Consider the following 20,576-nt stretch of genomic DNA (forward strand, 5'->3'; position numbering starts at 1 on the left):
GACTGGCTTAACAAAGGTTAGTTTGAGCTTCGCCCTCGTTGACGAGTTCTGATTCGCTCCTGCCTTGGAAAAAATAAAATATGCGTGTAGAATATTAGGGGTTCCACAGAAGCCGACATTTCCTTTAAGATGACAGAGGGGCAAGAATTTTCTGTAGTCTTTAAAGTGAAAACTATCTATTGCTAAACCATATTGAAGAGGCACCAAATTTGCCGATAAATAATTAATTTATTTATTCATCTTCTTGTCCGAGTCAGTACAGAGTCCAGTTCCTTTTTTGTATATATGCGACTTATGCTAACAAATATTTGACTATTTCATGAATTCAATTGAATTTGAAGAGAAAAAATTAATTGCAAGTAAAAACTTGAAAATTGCAGAAATTGGCAAGAAAATCCAGTTTCTATTTTGTACTTACGTGACTTATGGTAACAACTATGTTACTTTTTCAAGAAATAAATTGAATATACTGGACAAAAAAAAAATTAAATTGCAAGAAAAAAACCATAAAATAATTTGTTCAAAATTCAGAAATTTAAGAAAAGTGCTAATCCAGAATTTTTCCTATTTTATTCAAAAGAGTGTATAAAATAAACATATTATTTTAAATGGGAACAGCACTACCATCTACAATATCAACGATGATAGGAGCAAATAAGATTTTTTACTGGACCTACGCGTTAATGCTTCGTGCAAAGATGAAGACAGCCTATTGAAAAAGACGTAGAAATAAAAGCCTATTGGATAAACGCGTCAGATACTACTATTCGTCCAACAGATATTCATAACGCTCCGTAATCATCTTCGATAACATCATACATGCATGGTTCCAATTTTAAACATTAATTATTTCAAATGAAGATTGTAAGGGTTCAGGTTGGGCTGAATAGAATTCATATTGTCAGCCTTTCAAATAAACAAGACCGCACTAGGTCACTTAAATGATTGTATTTTCTTTATTTAAAGACTAAAACGAAAATAATTCTTCCCTGCGATTTCATTCTGAACACGATGAAGACGAATCCAGCTTAAGAATTTTCCTCTTCTCTCTCGCACTTCTTCGTAAAATAGGCGGGCTATCCCTGTCGTTAGACAATGATAACTCCCATTCGTCAGAGTCTTCACTATCAGCGTTACATTTCTTCGTATGACACGTTAAGGACATTTTACATTTGAAAGGCATGCCGCAAAATTCGCATTTGAATTGAGGTTTTTCACTGTGAGTGATTTTGTGATCGTTTAAATTCTTCTCAACCGCGAACGTTTTATCACAATCTGGGCCTTTAAAAGGACCACCCTTTTCATGCGTGATTGCTATGTGGTTCATGAGCGAGGGCTTCACAGCAAAGGCTTTGGGACAAAGAACGCACTGGAACTTGTCGTCTTTCGAGTGTGTCCGTTTGTGACTCAAATATTCTTGTTTTTCGATCGTGGTGTAGCCGCAACGATAGCACTTCAGAACATCACCTCTTTTCTCAACTGAAACAAAAAGTAACGATGAAAAGCGCAGTTATGCTAGATTTCGTAGAGATCAGAATTAAAATCCTACTCGTTAAATTATCCCCTCAGGGTTTGAATCAAATTTTCGAACCAAAAATGTAATACTGACCATTTTTAGGCGTTTATAAGGCCCACTTGAAAGATCATCCTAAAGGGACTCCAAAGAACACAGCGGCGAGGGGGTAAACATTATTTGAAACACGTCAGAGGCAAAGAAACTTAATTCGTTTGATTTAGAAAATTCAGGGAATTGTTGCTGCAATATCGCGAAAACAAGGACTGCGTGTTCAGTCAGTCTCAAAAAAGAGGTCTTTGGACACTTAATCACGCATTTCAAATAATTTTTACTCACCCACCGCTGCTTTCTTTGCAGTTCTGCCTTATACGTGCATTATGTCTATTATTTTCTGCCAATGATCGACCCATAATTTAATGAAAAGAAACTAGAAGTCCCTGACTTATCCACGATGTTCTACAAAAATATCAAATCCCAGACCAGTGTGGGAAATAAGGATTTTTTAAAAACTGGACCTGTGGCCAGTAGAGCCTAGGTATTTTAATTAAAAAACTGGCCACGGTGCCACCTACCACTTTTAGCCTAAAAAATCAGGCTTTCGTAATTTAGGGCCAAATTATCTATTCTGGACAATATTTGCTAGGGCGTAGGCTTAGTAGGTTAGTTTTTATAGTTATGGGTATTTAAAAATATTGGAGTCTTAAATTAAGAACTATAAGTCTTTTTTGAGTAATGCTAAATTAAAAAATTCGGCCCGTAGGGAGGGAGTTGACACTCCATTGCTATCTTCCCGTAGACTCTAATACAGTCAAAGGCAGCATTATCTAACTGCAAAAATCACTTCATCTACAGATTCTACACTGTGTAGAGCGTAGACAGACATACGAAACCCACCCATAATCCCACATACACAATTCAGGCCAAGCAAGCAAACAGCATAGAAGCAAAGACGAGACAATTTTAGGGATTAACATAGTATTTATTTAATGACCCAAAATCTTGAGGGGGAAAACTTTGTGAATTAATTAAGTGGCCACCAGGGCCAGTAGACCCCAAAGCGTTTAATTTTTAAACTGGCCCAGGTAATTTTTAAACTGGCTATTGGCCTGTGAAAGTGCCTTATTTCCCACACTGTCCCAGACCTTCCCTCCAAATCCCCGACTCATACAGGTTCCGTTCAAACCCACCCCCACGGAATTTCACTTGGGTAAATGTTAGTAGTTTTTGGTTGAGGGCCATCTGGTGAACGAATTCTCAACTTCAATTTCATGGTGGCGCTGTTAGGGCGCAATGTTAACCCGTTTGTCAGCTTCCAGGAATGAAGCTGACAACTCTCCAGTCACTTAAAGCTAATGTCAGCTGTGTTTCCTGGCTCGGAGGGGGCCCGAGTTCGGTCACTCGGTGTGCCGGTTAGGATGGTTCCTCGGGTTTGCCCGTGGTTCGGACCTTTCCCTGCCCCATTCCGCGAACGTCCAGGTGTTGCTATGGCTCATCCCCAGCTCTTGGCAACCCTCTGGGGGCCGCGGATACATTCCTGGACCATATGGCACTGCTGTGCTCGGAGGGCACTCCCCCGGCCTTTCGAGCCTTCTCCTGCCTTAGTCCTTCCCTGTCACCGACCAACTCCTGGCTGGGCTCGCCACTGACGGTGTCCCGCTTCTGTCACCCGCTCAAGGGGCGTTGTCGGACAGTTCTTTTCGGCAGTTCCGAAGGTACCATTGGGAACAATGATGAATGGCATGAGGGGGCGCTGTAGATGCCCCCCTTACCGAAAAAAACCTCTAAAAACGTCTTCAGCCCAACCTAAGACGTGTTTTAGAGGTGGTATTTTCGGTAAGGTCCCCCCCTCTTGGGCAGGAGTAGCGCCTAATCAAATGCATTCCGAATGCCAGTACACGCTTTCATAGTCGAGGGATGGGTAATGGGGTTGACTGTCCCGCTAAGCTTACTCAAGGCTAGATTTAGCTCCGCTCTAGCGGGCGAGTTCTGATTGGTTCCTGCTCTGGGCAAGGTAAAATTGGTTTATAGAAGATAATAGGGACGCCACAGAGTGACAACTAGGAGCCGACATCGGCTTTAAATCCCTTTCACTATTTTAATCCCAAAAACGGAACAATCATCTTCAACCCCAATTAAACACTATTCTCTTTATTTGCTAAAATTCCACGATCCTTTTGACCCATTTTTCAATATCCAGAGCTTTCCACGCTTTCCAAACCCAGGACAAATCTACTATTCAGATTTTTAGAATTCTTTCGCCAATCAAATGCTAGCTGATTAGTAACGCGACTCGAATTACCGTACAAGCACTCTTAAATACGAGAGGGCAGCCCTTATTTCCATTGCATACCTATTCCGTGTACTTCGGCTCTATGCAGTTTACGATCGGTAGTAATTATAGTATCTTTCGGGCACAAGTTGCATCTGTGCCTTCTAGCGTGGAGTTTCAAATGAGTCATCCGCATAAACGTGGCCAGGCAAACGTCACACTTGAGCGGACCTTTTCCATAGTGTCGTGTATTGAGATGGTTCGAGAGTTTTTCTTTCGTATACGCAGTGAATGCGCATATATGACAGGGAAAGGAATCGTGTCGATAATTTTTCACGTGATCAGCATATTCAGGTTGATTAATAGTTTTATAATCGCATAGTTTACATTTATCTGAAAGACATAATCAGTAGCAAATAATAAGAAATGCAAAAGGCAACGATTATGAAATTCACTCAACGTTAAAAATTAACTAGTGTTATGTACGCTGTAGGCAATTTCATACGTGTTTGAAACTAAGGCCTAGAGGTCCGTGCACTTGAGCTAAAAAACTCGCGGACATTTTAAATCCTGAAGATCCTGAAGTTTTTTGTCTCTAATTGTTGATAGAGCCATTTTCAAGAACTGCCTCCAAAATAGCTAGTTACAGAAGTTTATTAAATTAGCCTAGGAAGTAAACAATTACAATAGCTGGTAAAGCGTACGTCTCTGCTGGGGTAAGAACTCCTTTTAACTCCATGGATGGGGGGTTAAATTCCCCCCCCCCTTTCCTAACACTGTTATAAATCTCGAGCTCCTCTCTTGGAAGTCTTTCTTATCACGTGAGCGGAGCGTGACCAGTGTTGGGCAAATCGCGAATCACGTTGTACTACCAAGCGGGGGAAATTCGGTGAATGATCGAAAAATTCGCGAATTTGCCCACCTCTGGGCGTGACTTCTTCAGCCCATGAACGCTGGGTCTCTAAAGGGACCGGAAAACGGGGTGGATATCTCTATATAGCACGTTTGCTTTATAAAAAAATTAAAAATGGAACGGCCACAGTCGCTAGAGAGGGCTCGGATTTACAGTGGAATGGGGCGTTTTCCGGTCCCTTTAGAGATCCAGCGTTCATTTTCAGCCAATAGCTGTTTCTCTCCCAATAGGGCAAATTTTGGCGTACAAGTCGCACCTAAACCGGAGATCTGAGAAAAGTTATCGTTAGGTGGCGAACATGTCGCCCTTCTTCAGTATTGCTACACAAAAGAGGGGAGTCCCAAATCCCGCTTTTAGTTACTTCCTAGGCTAATGTAATGGACTTTACGATAATTTCTAGACTGTTCGGGTTCAAGAAAAACATTGTATCGCTATGCTAATTGGCCATATGTCTAATCAGCGCCACTAGCGGATGGTCTGAAAACTACTCCCATAGAGTCTAGGTATATTTAAGAGGGTTTGCAGAATTTCCGTCAGATGCCGCGGCGTTCGAGCCACCTGGCTATGATTCTGCAAACCCTCTTAAATATACCTAGACTCTATGGGAGTAGTTTTCAGACCATCCGCTAGTGGCGCTGATTAGACATATGGCCAATTCCTAACAACACAGAGGAAGGTAGGTCATTGCCACTAGTGTATAAAGAAACTTACAAGATCTCGGTCCGCAAGGTCTCTCATTATGTCGCCTTAAATACTTTATTTGCGTACATTGAAATTCGCACTTGTCACATTTAAATTTCATTCCTTCGTGTACTTTCATGTGGCACTTCATGTTGGCAACGGTCTTATATGTTTTGTCGCATTCTGGGCATTTTACGCGCTCATCCTTATCGTTATGTTTAAACATGTGACTTTTAAGATTATACTTGATATTTGTACGATAAGGACAAAGTTCGCAGGCGAATGGTTTCTCTTTGACAGGAGGCTTTTTCGTGTGCACATTCTTTATATGACGTGTCAGACTAGTCTTCAGTTTAAAGGCTAACGGGCAACGCTTGCATTTGTAGGGACGTAAGTTCGAGTGCCTCGACCTTTTATGCGTATTCAATGAGCATTTTTGTTCAAAAGCAAACTGGCAAATGTCGCACACGTGCCGTTTTATTCGCTCGACAACTTTGGTGGGTGGTGGCGAGTCAACAGTGTCAGAATTTTGAGATTCCAATTGCGAATGATTCTCAAATTTTATATCGGATTTGTTTATTGATAGCGAGTTATGGTCGCCTAGCTTGTTATTTGTCACGTTATCCTCCACAGTCGCGTCATCCTCCACAGTCGCGTCGTCATTCTTAGTCTCATCCAATCTCGGTTCCGACTTTGTCACGTCCACATTGACGAATGGAACGAGGTCCTCCGATACTGCCTGGTTTTCCTCCACAGCATCTGTTAGTTATTTATGATAATATACATAATGTTCGAAATAGTGTTAGACATTTTGTGTTAAGGGACAACCAAAACAAGTTATGAGTTAATGATGACCTCTTAAATTTGATTAAGAAATTAAAAGACAGCGCTATAGAGAAAGGAAGGTGTTACTGGAGTGGTCGATTCAACACCTACACGCGTAAATTGTAACGATGTGTAGCGCAGAATCCACCAGAGGCGCTACATCTTAGGGTTGGTGCGTACGACTGTAGTGTCTTCTATAGGGAAAATAATGTAAAAATATTCTAACAAATTTCTTAACTATCAGCGAGGGCTGATATGTATGCCAAAAGGGGGGCTGAGGCGAAGTTCTTCGGACCTGAGCCTGCGGTTCCCATCCCCCATGGCATAATTCGCCAGAAGATTCACTACCGGATGTCTGCACTTCAACTGCAGCTCTGGCTTGACATGGATGGACAGAGACAAGCCAAGGAATTCATCCTGGGTCCCTCCATTACTAGGGCAAAGGAACTGCTTGCCCTTACCAAAAGTAAAATTAGGCTGGTTACCAGTTTCCTCACTGGTCACTGCCGGCTGAATAGACACCTGCACTTGTTAGGCATCGTCGATGACCCACTCTGTAGGTTCTGCCGAGAGGTAGAAGAAACCTCCTCCCATATCCTCTGTAGCTGCGACTACCTCGCGGCCATGAGGTTCGAGCATTTTGACATGCATACTATGGAACCTAACCAGTTCTCTACTGTCTCGGCCAATCGGATTCTCCGATTCATCGAGGCGACAGGACTCTTCGCAGTCTAACCAGCTCGGGGCGCACAATATACCTTTGGTATCGGTGCTCGACGCGGCGACGCGTCACCCCCTTCAACAATAACAATAACAATAACTAATCGCGTATCTTTGGCTTCGGCATGCTGGTGCGGCTTAACTCGAGTAATACGGTGTAATATTGCTGTTTTGATAACGAAATTAAATAAAAACTATGGCTGCCCTTGACCGAACTTTAAAATATTTTAGTACAAGTTTTAGCATACAGATGGCAGCGCTGTATTACCCACCATCCCAAGCTGAAGCCACTCATGGAGCGTCCACACGGCCACTCATGGAGCGTCCACACGGCCACTCCAGTAACACCTTCCTTTCTCTATGATTAAGGCATCATCCTTAAAACAATTCAATCATAACTCGTAAAAGGAGGCCTTAGGGGAAAATGTCATTTAACATTTTCGACTCTTTCCCGTTAAGACCTACTGTACTTCAGTCCCAGCTTGAAGTAGAGAGGTATGGAGTGGAAACCCCCATACCTATAACGTTGCCTCTGTACCCCACCTAGTGACCTACGGCACCGTAGTTTTCCCAGCAGCCTCAGCGGTTAGGTAGGGTCGTACAGTACGAAATCGTACAGGACGCCTCCTCTGTCTTAAAAATAGAAGCTAGTTCTCGTACAAATACAATTTCGCTTCGCGGCAGCACTTGGCAATCGCCTACCGAGGGTAGGGGCGTTCGCGAGGTACACTGGGAGAGATACGGTGATGGAGGTCGCCTGTCATTATTTTCAATCCATTATATTTCATTCCCACCATCCTCCTTGGAACACACTGCATAAAATCTTACTGGATTGGGGAATGAAATGCTTAAATAATTATTTTTAGTTATTTCAGAAAGCTAAACTTAACATCTCGAAGAGATGTATTATTATATACTTCGGGTGATACGTACTAATAGGGCGCCCTCCTTGAGCTCTTTATTACACTACGAAATGCTTAAAAAATATCAAAGTCTATAGTATTATTTACCTACAACTTCTATCTTGATTGTAACATCTACATTTGACACAATTACGTCATCATTAGCCTCGAAGAACCCCAGTTTCGACTTCATCACTTCAGCTTGGATGAGAGGAATGAGATCCTCTAATTTTCCACTGTCTTCTTCCTCAACAGGTTCAACTTTGATAGTCACTTTTTCACTTGACATTGTTTTGCTTCTGAAAATATCAATGTAAGAGCAAAATTGTAGTGTTCACCTTAGTTATTGTGCCTTCTTTAAGACTTATGTCAAGCCTCTCGAAGGTGATCTAGCAGACGACGCATGAGTAATATTTTCAAATTATAAAAAAGGGTTGTTACAACTCCAAGCGACCAACACGCAACATTGGGGCTTATATGGCATTATATTCAGATTATCTTAACCGAGTTCATTAGTTCCATCCTCCATCACTAGGGAGAATTACTGATTAAAACTGTGTCTCAGTTGTGGTTCAACATTTAGAACTTTTTCGCCCTCATCGGGCGAGCTAAATAGAGCTATCTCAGTTGTGACGTCAGTGCCCAGGTAGAACGTCACGGGTTTAGCTTTGGCAGTGGGCGGCCATGTTTGGTACCGCTTTGGTTCTATAGGCAAATAGCATGGGTCACACTAAGGCTTATGAGATCGGTCTATTAGGGTTATAATACCTTTATAAGATATCTTACACAAATGACAAATCTGACACTTCCTATACTTCGTTATGCTGTAGACTTACTGAGAGCTAATTCGAGAACGAGAATTGACTACACGCGGAACTAGGTTTTAAAATTTATTATAAAATAATTTGGGTTAAAGATTTTTAGATGAATTTTAAAAAAACGTAAACTGAATTTTAAAACTACGAAAGGTATACTAAGCCTCGGCTTTTTGGCATGTAATTTACTAATGTCTATTATCCACTTATGGTATTGTCTAAAAGGGGGTTGTAATGTGATTTAATAAATGCAATGTTTGCTTATTATTTAAAAAAAATGTAAGGTACTAGCTGTTACTGGTGGCGTCGCTCGCGTGTAATAAGAACTTCCATCAAAAGGATATAAAGAATGGGTAGATTTTACTGATTCGACTAATATTTTTGTAGCACCCCAGGAGCGAAGGCACTCGGCCTTGCCCGTCGGGACATTTTTATTACTTTTCACGCGGACATTATTCTATAAAGGATTTTTTAGTTTGTGGCCGCCATTTAAAAAGATGGCGACAATTCGAACCCGAAAGACCATTCAGCCCGTCTATTGGTTAAAGGAAGCCAGTGTACTAAATATTTTTGAAATTGGTTGAATCGCGCGGACTTTGTTGTATAGAGAAAAGTTTTTACATTTCTGGGCGCCATTTTTTAAGATGGCGGCGGATTGAAAAAATCTTTCTTAGTACGCGCTTACTACTTATGAGTAACGTTCATGCAAATTTTCAGCTTTCTAGGGCAAGCGGTTTGGGCTGGGCGTTGATTATCAGTCAGTCTGTCAGTCAGTCAGGACTTTGATTTATATAGATATAGATTAATTTTGGTTAATAAAGTATAATTTCAACTTAAATTTCGAAGATAAAAATGATTCCCATAGCCATTTAAATATATTTAGTCCTAGTTTAAAAAAAAGGAAATAACATCTTTTGACACGAGTTTCAGATGCATTCAAATATTTGCAGAAGCAAAAGCGGCATCTAACTACTATGAGAGGCAGGCGAGAAAAGGTTTTTTCCTCTAATCCCAAGATAGCATGCACGGGCCTCTAATAATTACGTAGGCATTGATCCAAGCTCTATGAACATCACGGTTTTCGGAACTACGTTATTGAAAAATATAAAGCTGGTTTCTTGGTGTTGTATTAACTTGTGGTCACAATAATTGACTGGCAGCTAAGTGGATTTGTTCACTCCCAGTGACGAAAGCAATTAAAATAAAATTACCTATGACATGCGCAGTTTACAGCCCCGGTATTTCAAATGCGAACTTAACATGTTAAAGACAAGAAACGTAAATAAACAACTTTTGCGCATGAAATTCAATATGGGAAATTTGAAAAAACCAAGTCCTTTTTTGGTTCAGTTTTAATTTTATTGTTCATAAAATACAGGGAAAAATATTAAAATAAAAGATTCAAATGAAAAGAATGAAATGAAATAACGATTTTATAGAAGTTCAAAACGATGATATTCGTTTCTTTAAACGTATTTAATAACGGTAGATTTAAAGTTCGAGAAAATCCCTAATTTAGGAAAACCCAACGACCTTAGTAATTATGCCCAGACGACGGGTTGTAAATGAACTCTAACAACTTCATAGACATAAGGCGCTTCTTTCACTCTCATGTAGTAGCACCCGTGATAATTCCCCAAATCTTCCAATTTCTTCAAAAGTATCGAACATTTTCTAACAACATTAATATCACGTTTTTCACGAAAATTGCTGTCAAAGTCACCAAAATCAAACTCGACTTTCACGTGATTCAATAAATCTGAATCGTGAATTGTTTCGTTTGATGGATGAAGCTGCGCAGTATCGTTCTCTACTTTAAAACTGTTCAAATTCATTTCTGAAGTCGATGAATGTGTGACGACCTTTTGTGGACACCAAGCTTCGCCTTTCTTCGTTTCTTCTGAGATTCTCATTGGACTTTGGGTATCAAAACTCATCTTGGAGGGCGACATGTTTAAATGGTCGAATTTAAAACCAGTAGATTCCGATGAAGTTTTGGGTTCATTGGGATCTGATTCACATTGAATTTCTATTGAGCTGACAACTTCATTAGCAGATGAATCGTTGACAATTGCTGCTCCACTTAGTTCTGGATGGGAAGTCCCTGGTTTGTTGCGACTAGCTTCCCGTTGTGACGAAAAAGCTGTCGTATATTTACGGTCAGCGTGAACATTAGCAACGTGACCTTTTAAGGATGACTTTAATTTGGCCGAGTAATCGCAAATATTACATTTAAACGGACGCTCGTCACTGTGAGTGGCGATGTGATTTTGTAAATTGCCCCGCGAACGGGCACGGTATTGGCAAGTGTGGCATTTGTACGGGCGTTCGTCACTGTGAATCAACTTATGATACGTGAAACAAGATGCTGCATTCGTTCGGTAATCGCACCGTTCGCACTTAAAAAACCAAAAGTCCCTATTATGAGTCATTATGTGACGCTTTAAATTGATATTAAATTTGAATCCCTTTTGACAGACGTCGCATTTAAAGGGTTTGACAACAAGGTGCGTCTGTTTATGGAGCTGACACCTTCGTAGCGTGATAAATGTCTTCTGGCACTTGTCACACTTGAAATCGCGTTTCCCTTCGTGTTTTTTCAAGTGAAGAGTTAAATATCTTTTTAGTCGAAAACTCGCGTTACAAGTTTTGCAAACGTGTGGTCTCTCCCCGGTATGAACTGAACTGTGCTGTTTTATAATGCTTTCTTTCGCGGCGACGTAATCGCATTCTTGGCATTTAAATCCCTTTTTCTCGTGATGAAGTACAATGTGATTCTTCAACGAACTTTTGGAGGAGAATCTCTCGTTGCATCTGCCGCAATGGTACGACATTTGGCCCAAATGTCGCTCCAAGTGAATGTTTAAGGTTCGATTGTGTTTTGTTGCAAAACTGCACTGTGTGCATTTAAAACGCTTAGACTCGGCATTGGCAGCGCTTTTCTTTAAAATGTTCTTAGTGAAAGACATTTTGTGACGTAATCTGAAACAGGATGATGGACATTTTTTGCACCAAAATATCAATGATTAGGCCTAGCATGAATTTTTCTGAGAATGTAGCCGAGGCAAAAGCAGAGTTAGTATTGGTTGATTTTGTAAGCCAGCAAGTAGTGTGACACATACAATGTTATTTCGACATAATCGTGTATATGGTAAGAGCCAAACTGTCTTCTATTGAGGATAGCGTATCGCGCCATTTTGAAGAATTATCCCGAAATAAGGGTGCATCTATGTATATACGGCAAATAAAATGAACCTTGCAACCTAGAATCCCAGTTTCATGCAACGCCACTGGCAGGGAGCCCAGTCAGAAATTTAAATTCCTTTTAGGAAATTTATAATTTTTTTCTCGGAATTATAGGAAAATATAGGTATAAAAATGCTCATATACAGGGTGTTTGTGAAAGGTCCATCAATAATGAAAGGGCGTATTTATTGGGTCATTTTGAGTCGAAAATGTTCTATGACATTTTTCCGTCCGGGCCACTGTTTTCAAGTTATGATTGGAGTAATTTACGGATGACCCCCTTAAATTTAATTAAGAAATTGAAAGACAGCGCTAATTTAATGAAGGGGTCATCCCTAAAATATTCAAATCATAACTCGAAAACCGTGGGTCGGACGGCAAAATGTCATAGAACATTTTCGACTCAAAATGGCCCAATAAATACGCCCTTTCATTATTGATGGACTTTTCGAAAACACCCTGTATAGGGCTTGAACTATGTAGAAAAATCTCAACAAAAAAAAATAACAAATTGGATTTTACTTCGAAAATTCAGAGGAACTTAATATTAAAATATAATATAACTAGCAGTTACCCGCGGCGTCACTCGCGTGTAATAAGAACTTCCATCAAAATGATAAAAAAATGGGTAGATTTTACTGATTCGACCAAGGAGTAGTATATCGGGCCCACACCACACATGGGGTGTGATGTGGGCCCGATATACTACTCCTTGATTCGACTAATATTTTTGTAGCACCCTAGGAGCGATGGCACTCGGCGTTGCCCGTCAGCCCCTAGGGATGCATTTTTTAGTACTTTTCACGCGGACATTATTCCATAAAGAAGGGTTTTTAAGTTTTTGGCCGCCATTTAAAAAGATGGCAACAAATCAAACCAAAAAGATCACTCAGCCCATCTATAGGTTGAAGGAAACCATTGTACTAAATATTTGCGAAATCGGTTGAAACGCGCGGACATTGTTGCATAGAGAAGATTTTTTGCATTTCTGGACGCCATTTATCAAGATGGGGGCGGATTGGAAGAATCTTTCTTAGTACGCGCCTACTGCTCATGAGTAACGTTCCTGCAAATTTTCAGCCTTCTATTGCAAGCGGTTTGGGCTGATTCAGTCAGTCAATCAGTCAGTCAGGACTTTGATTTATATAGATATAATATAAAAAATCCTGAGCGAGCTCCGCAAATTCGGTGTCTATTCAAATGTGATCTCAATAAAAGCAGCTAAAATTAGATAAAAACTATACGAAATTTCGACTAAGTCGAAAATATAGGATATTATAGGACCTTTCATGAAATTATAGGATAATATAGGACTGGTTCAAAAATATAGGATTTTATAGGAACTATAGGACCGCTGGGCTCCATGCTATTGCTATTTCACGTTTTAAGAGCAAAATTCTAACTACAACGTTTCCAGCTGACGCAAAAAAACTCGATAACAAGAATAGACTTGAAAATAAAATTTTATTTCCTTTTTCAAATTTTTCCTACGCTTGCCGTTCGAACTTGAGAAGAAATAGGTGCGCATGTTCGAGTAGAGCAAAACATGGAGCTTTTAGACCATTTTCCAAGAGAAAGAACTAAGAATTCGGTGTTAATTACCACCGTGGTAATTTACACTGCTAATGACCAGGGTAATTACCGTTTTCGTAATTTACCCGAGAATATCGTAAATTACAGTTACCCTGGTAAATTACCGTGTAAATGATTATGGTAATTTACCGATTTAGAACCCTAGGCTAGGCTCGTAATAGCAGCCACATCGTACCGTATTTAACAGGAGTACATAAAATTTGAGTGAATAGCCCCTCGATGCGCTACCTAGCTTTACCGAGTGAGTACCCCCACGACGATGAGCATCCTTTAACAGTGGTAAAATGAAATAGCCGTAAATACCCATTGAAAGAGGTACAAAAAGTGCCCAAAGAAAAATATTATAACCCATAATTCTTACTTCAATAAATTTACTTACGTTATCATTTTAATATCCGGGGCCACAAGCTAGTACTTTCTTTTAAAATTCTTCTCGATTTGCGGAGAAATACACGTAACTTCTAATAATAAATACCACCTTAAGACCATTCTCAATATAACGTCGGTATATTCTTGCTTTTGTTTTTTAAAATCCCCCTCGATTTCTTTGAATTTTGAAATAGGGGAGCGGGATTGAAAGCGTGAAACCCTTATTGTACACGGGTGACAGGAATTTTAAAGGGAGTATAAAACCTTCCATTTGAATTAAGATAATGCCATAATCCTCTCTCTCTCGCTTTAAATGTATCGAGCAAACTGAATGCTTAGTCTTGCTAGTACAATGCTCGTTTACACAAGCGCGAGGTTCTCTAGCTGAAGCGGAAAGTAGGTTCCGAAGTATGATGTCGCATCTCGCGCATAAAATCGGTTTCGGCGTAAGCTTGTTCTGTACGCGAGGCCTATCGTTCACATAGGTGCTTCAAGTTAGCGCACTTTTGGGTACTCTTGCGAGAAGCCGAGCAGGTAAACATGCAAAATGGCGGCGGGACTAGTAACGACGTTATCATTTAATATAATATCAATTGCTTGTCATTTTCATTTCCCTGGCAATGGCTTCCCATTTTAAGTTTTGCAAGTCCCTGTCTCGATAATTAATGTTGGACTTGTCCCAAATATCCGAGTAATCCCGAATTATATTTATTAAACGTAACTTTCTTTCTTGTCCTTTTTTCTATTGTTGGCTTTTAAAATATTTTCATGTTCGTTTTTTGTTCAAAGACATCGTTCTTTCTATTCTGTAAAATTTTACTCTCAAAATCAAGCGTGAATGACTAGCAGACAAAGACAAAATAACCACCGACCATGCGCCGACTAAACAAATGCTTGTCATTGGATAGCAAAAGTCACACGACATTCCGATTAAGCTGAACTCGTGCGAGAAAATCTGCCATGGCAGATCGCGAGCTTATTCGGGAAATCAGCTTCATCTTTAGGCAAAAGCTCGTTCAAGTGATATTCTCGCGGGCATGTGAACGGTCACGCGAGAAACAGAAACACGGGTCAGCTTGATCTCTCATCTTTAAGCTTCATATTCTCGCGCTTGTGTAAACTAGCCTTTAATTGTAACCGAATGCCGACTTATTAAGAGTGGCGGGTCGTTGGGGGATTCCGTTACAGGACGTTAGTCAGCCCTACTAATATTCGGGGGACCTCGTGACAAAGTTAAGTCTTAAAAGGGGATTCTAAATTATACAGTGTGGAAAAGAGTAACACCTACCTTTGTGGAAAACCCCCAAAACCCCTGACGGACTACTTCACTGCAGTACATTTTCGAGCTCGTATACAGGGTGTGACATGTGTCATTGTATGCAAATGAGAACGTGCAACAAGTATCATAGTGAATATCGTTTAATGATACGCACTTTGAAACGTTAAAGACCTACGATTAAGCTTAGGAACTAAGGCATCACACTACAAATTAAAGGGCTGTTTGGTAAACCCATCAGCGTAAATGTTCGATGTGCCTACCGTCGTGGTGTAGGCACTTTTCAAGACGATTGTCCATGCCTTGTATTACGTTTTCTAGCATTTGAGGAGTGATTCGTTCAATTGCGCTTCGAATTCTGGCCGTCAAGTCGTCTACATTTAAAGGTTCTGTTGCAAACACCTTCCCCTTAACATATCCCCATAAGAAGAAATCAAGTGGGGTTAGGTCAGGGGATCTTGCTGGCCACGGAATTGGTCCACCTCTACCGATCCAACGGTTTGGAAAGTGCTCAGTTAGCCATTGGCGAACATTGACCGCCCAATGTGGTGGCGCACCATCCTGCTGGAACCACAGGTCCCGCATCACTGCTAATGGTAATGCGTCTATCGCATCACTAAACTCGTGGCGCAGGAAGTGCAAATACCTGTCACCAGTAATGTTGTCCTCGAAGAAGAAAGGTCCGATGATTCTGTTCCCCACAATGCCACACCAAACATTTATCTTCCATCGAATTTGATGGTAATGTTGCCGTAACCAGTATGGATTTTGTTGGGTCCAGTAATGTAAGTTATGTCGGTTTACCGTACCATCCCTGTGAAACGTCGCCTCATCAGAAAAATGAACCTTTCTTAAGAACAATGGATCGGCTTCAATTAGCTCGCGCATGGTAAGACAGAAGTCTTGACGTCTTATGCTTTGGCCTACTTAGATAAGGTGAACCCATACGAGGTTACGAAGGTCAGAATTATCCGCGGCACTGAGAATGTTTGGTGCGGCATTCTGGGGAACAGAATCATCGGACCTTTCTTCTTCGAGGACAACATTACTGGTGACAGGTATTTGCACTTCCTGCTCCACGAGTTTAGTGATGTGATAGACGCATTACCATTAGCAGTGATGCGGGACCTGTGGTTCCAGCAGGATGGTGCGCCACCACATTGGGCGGTCAATGTTCGCCAATGGCTAACTGAGCACTTTCCAAACCGTTGGATCGGTAGAGGTGGACCAATTCCGTGGCCAGCAAGATCCCCTGACCTAACCCCACTTGATTTCTTCTTATGGGGATATGTTAAGGGGGAGGTGTTTGCAACAGAACCTTTAAATGTAGACGACTTGAAGGCCAGAATTCGAAGCGCAATTGAACGAATCACTCCTCAAATGCTAGAAAACGTAATACAACGCATGGACAATCGTCTTGAAGAGTGCCTACACCACGACGGTAGGCACATCGAACATTTACGCTGATGGGTTTACCAAACAGCCCTTTAATTTGTAGTGTGATGCCTTGGTTCCTAAGCTTAATCGTAGGTCTTTAACGTTTCAAAGTGCGTATCATTAAACGATATTCACTATGATACTTGTTGCACGTTCTCATTTGCATACAATGACACATGTCACACCCTGTATACGAGCTCAAAAATGTACTGCAGTGAAGTAGTCCGTCAGGGGTTTTGGGGGTTTTCCACAAAGGTAGGTGTTACTCTGATCTTTTCCACACTGTATAAGCCTAATTCGTCTGGGAATCTTAATTAATTACAACAGTCATACCTTCGGCTCATGTTACTGGTTGAACGATATTTTTTAATAGAGAACAAAAAGATGAGTTTTAAAAATAACTAAAGCGTTCCACTCTGGGAGATCTCGACAAAAATATAACGTGCTTCATAACTTCGTGTTAATCTGCGGGGAGCGACTGTGCTCCTCGGCAGTCAAAAGAATCTCTCTTTGTCTCGACCCTACGCCTCTAAACACCCTCTTTGGTGTATTATGCTCTTAACGAAATCTCGGAACGAGTAAAGGAAAGGGGGAAGCGACGTTGACGGCGGATGGCTGAAGCATATGGGCTGAACATATTCCCATCAAAAATACAAAAGTGCAAAGTTCGGCTCTCCATCGTCTGCAACGGGTCAGGAGCGAAACCGTTGCAACATGCTATGATTAAACTTACTATTATAATCCCTTTCCTTTTCAAACACAGAAAAAGTTAAATATCACCTCACCACAATTCTCTCCCCCTTCAATGATGAACGAAAATTTTTATACAGCCAAAGGTATTTACTGTGGCACACCTACTACGCCACCTACAACTGGGCAGGTCACATTAATACGCACATCGTAGATGTACATTGTAGGATGTGGCTAAAAACTGTGTTCCTCCCATAGACGGCAATTTTAAAAGCTGACTCCTTTGATTTTTCGAGCGAAAAAACCGAAACTTCCCAATACGGACTTTCACAGAAAAAAAAATTGTTTGGAAGGTCAAGCCAAAGCGTGATCGAGTGGGCTGTGGTTATAGCAAGGAAGGGCGGCCAAAGGTTTGAATGAGAACCAGTCAAGGCTAAGAATGTATATCCATGAAGTAGAAATTTAAAGTAGATTGAATTTTTAAACTGATATCCCTCCATAATGTTTTGGACCTGTGGTATTTCCAAGAAATAAGTGAGACGACTTTCGATGATCCAATGTTTTGAAATGACTAAAAACAGTAGCAGAGCTTCCCCAATAAGTCGATTTGATGAAGGAGATTTATTTTTTATGTTGAGATTGTTGGCCTTGAATAAAATATTTTTCACCTTGGAATTTCCCTAGATTTAGAAAGTTTTTGGTGGAATTTCCCTTTTTACAGTTTTTTGGAGTCAAAATATGGGAAATTTCCCTCAATCTGGCATCAGTGGATAAGCGATTTTACACACGAAAAAATAGTTTGGAGGGGCTTCTACAGTGCATGCAGCCAAAGCCTGATGGAAACAGCATGGGAAAAAAAGGCGGTGGTACAGGGCAAATGACCAGTTTAAAAACTCAATGACCACTAATAAAATTCAAGGGTAACCATAGTCCAAACCAAAAGCGTATAGAAAACCATAAAGTGAAGGTCTTTACCGCCTGGGCTGAACGTGTAAAAGTAGAAGCCCCCTCTCTATCGCGTTGTTCCGACCCCCCTCCTCGTTAGAGCCGGTACGATGCCGCTTCGTCGTGGCGGAAGATTAAATTCGCGTAGTGTTACACAAGGTACATGAGTGAGTTGGCTACAAAATATAGCTCCACTAAATTTCGTAGGAGTTGCGTCGGCTGCTTATATTATTAGGCCTAAAGACGAGTGTGCCGTCCAATTTCGGTAGTTGGAGAAACAACTTTCTTATCGGTTTCCGTTTGAATTGATATGTCCTTATTTAGTTTAGGAATGGGTATATTTATGATCGTTTGTACACCCAAAGTACGGCATTCGGCTAAATTCTTTCACATAAAAATTGTATTGCGTACTTTGGTTTTTTGGCTTTAAAGCTAAAAGAGCAATCTGCTCTGTGGTTTTTTTCCGAGGCATTTCAAAAACGAATAATAATAATAACGGCTTTATAATATTTGTATCATTAAAAGAACTACCACGACAACTACATATTCTAAACTAAACTTAGTAAACTAGTCTACTTTAAATATTTATATAACAATTAAATTATCGCCTTGGGATTGGGAAGTTAGGAAAAAAGTCGGGGTACTTTAGGCCTTGCCGCCTGACTTAGCGTGCCGTGGCGTTAACGCGGTGACCGAAGAGGCGAAGACCCGAAGCGCTCCCGACTCCCGTTCCGGGGTTGTTTAAAAAAAGCAGACGATATTTTAGTGTTTCTATTTTTGCCCTGAAGTACCGGCGCCGCTAGCGTCGCAAAACTATTTCTTGCTTGAGTATGACGTCTGCCTACGATTCGGATGAGGTAATGCAAGTGGAAGGTGATTGGTTGTTTAATCGGAGGAGCTTACTTAGATCCCGCGAGCTTCTCATTTTACATGTTAACCAAAGCCAAAGCCTAAGATAAGTTACTGACCTTCACTTTATGGTTTTCTATACGCTTTTGGTCCAAACATTAACTGGATCAAATATTTAAATTATCCACTTCTTTAGTTTAGCAGAGAATGTGCTCTGGTCAATTATCATGGACCAGTTTATTTATTCCAGGCCAGGGACATCGCTGGCCTAATGTCCAGTTTAAAAAAAATATATCCTTATTTCCCACCCTAGCGTGAAAATAATATCCTTAAAATGTCATCATCTGGGAAATAGCACACTTCCTCTGGTCCAAAACCAGTTTATTATTTGCTTGGACTAGTTTTTAAAATCAAGAAGTGAGGGTTACTAGTCCTCGGGACCAGTTTATTAATTGCAAATCTATAGGAGAACAAAGGCTGGGACCAGTCCGGAGACCAGTTTATTATTTAGGACTCCAGGGAGGGTCACTGGTCCCAAGGACTACTTTAAAAAATATCCATTTCCCTGACTGACATGCACCTTGTTGTTAAGCCTAGGGTTCATCGATAGATTAGTGTCTGCCAAAGCGGAACTGCCTCGAAGTTGGTTATGAAAAAGTTACTTAGACCATTAGAAATCGTTACTTTAGGGCATTAAAAGCAAATAAGAATTGAAATAATCATACCTTCATTTAATTTGAATGCTCGGAAGACCTCAAGAAAGATTCCCTCCACAGTCCGGACATCAAAACTTATAGCAGACGCCAGACGAACCGTTACAGTTACAGTTTAAACTAAAAGGACTAGAAGGGAAGAGGACGGGAGTGGAAAAAACCCCCAAACTGTTGCCTACGATAATCAAGGCCTGTCCAGTGTGCACTGTGTTAGCTGTTTATAATTTTTTAATAATAAAAATATTTATAATGAAAGAACCCATAAAAATGCAATTTTAAAATCTTAATTAGGAATTCTAAAACATAAAAATGCGGTTATATTTTCTTTATTTCTAAAAAATCAATTATCATAGTTGAATTTAAAATTATAGCTTAATTACCAAGCCGATATTTTCTGCCGCTTTACGAGTTCTGGAAAAAGTCGGTTTGAAATTGAAACGCGCGCCAAAATAAACATTTCAAATTTCAAACGCGAGAAAAAGCCCAGCTCGCGGCGCTCTTGGGCAGGGCCGGAAATAAGCACAGGACACTGGACATTGTCCAATAAAATTTTAAAATGTCCCATAACTTTTTAAAAAACTAAGGGGGTCACTGGACATTTTGACCAATAAAGTTTCCGAAGTTTTGATAGCTTGCTATGAAGATGCGACACTATTTTAGCACACTCCAGTGGACAATGTCCAATAAATTTTCCAGTAAAATGGGGGGTCACGGACTCACGGGACACATGTCCTATAAGATTTTTTTCTTATTTCCGGCCCTGCTCTTGGGTCGACTTTTTTCCAGAACTGTAGCCGACTCTGGTTTTTGGAGTTTA

At 40.6% G+C, this 20,576-nt stretch overlaps 1 protein-coding gene across 2 annotated transcripts; it reads right to left on the bottom strand.

The window, feature by feature from the left end:
• Positions 1-545: 545 nt before the first annotated feature.
• LOC149713083 (uncharacterized) lies at positions 546-19,926 on the bottom strand. 2 transcript variants are annotated; one of them, XM_089845814.1, is made up of 5 exons: positions 19,772-19,922; positions 7,935-8,125; positions 5,410-6,138; positions 3,867-4,178; positions 546-1,479 (listed from the first exon to the last, which is right to left on the bottom strand). In XM_089845814.1, the coding sequence occupies exons 2-5, from the start codon at positions 8,113-8,115 to the stop codon at positions 998-1,000; spliced, it is 1,704 nt and encodes a 567-aa protein (XP_089701940.1). In that variant the 5' UTR covers positions 8,116-8,125; positions 19,772-19,922; the 3' UTR covers positions 546-997. The 2 variants fall into 2 exon arrangements, with proteins under 2 accessions (XP_089701940.1, XP_089701949.1); XM_089845823.1 differs by lacking the exons at positions 546-1,479; positions 3,867-4,178; positions 5,410-6,138; positions 7,935-8,125 and adding an exon at positions 9,979-11,623 and having other exon boundaries at positions 19,772-19,926.
• Between the last annotated feature and the right edge of the window lie 650 nt (positions 19,927-20,576).

The sequence above is a fragment of the Phalangium opilio genome, unplaced genomic scaffold (assembly GCF_054372755.1).
Source record: "Phalangium opilio isolate 3A_F unplaced genomic scaffold, DU_Popi_V2 ptg000009l_1, whole genome shotgun sequence".
In the NCBI taxonomy this organism is placed as follows: domain Eukaryota; kingdom Metazoa; phylum Arthropoda; class Arachnida; order Opiliones; family Phalangiidae; genus Phalangium; species Phalangium opilio.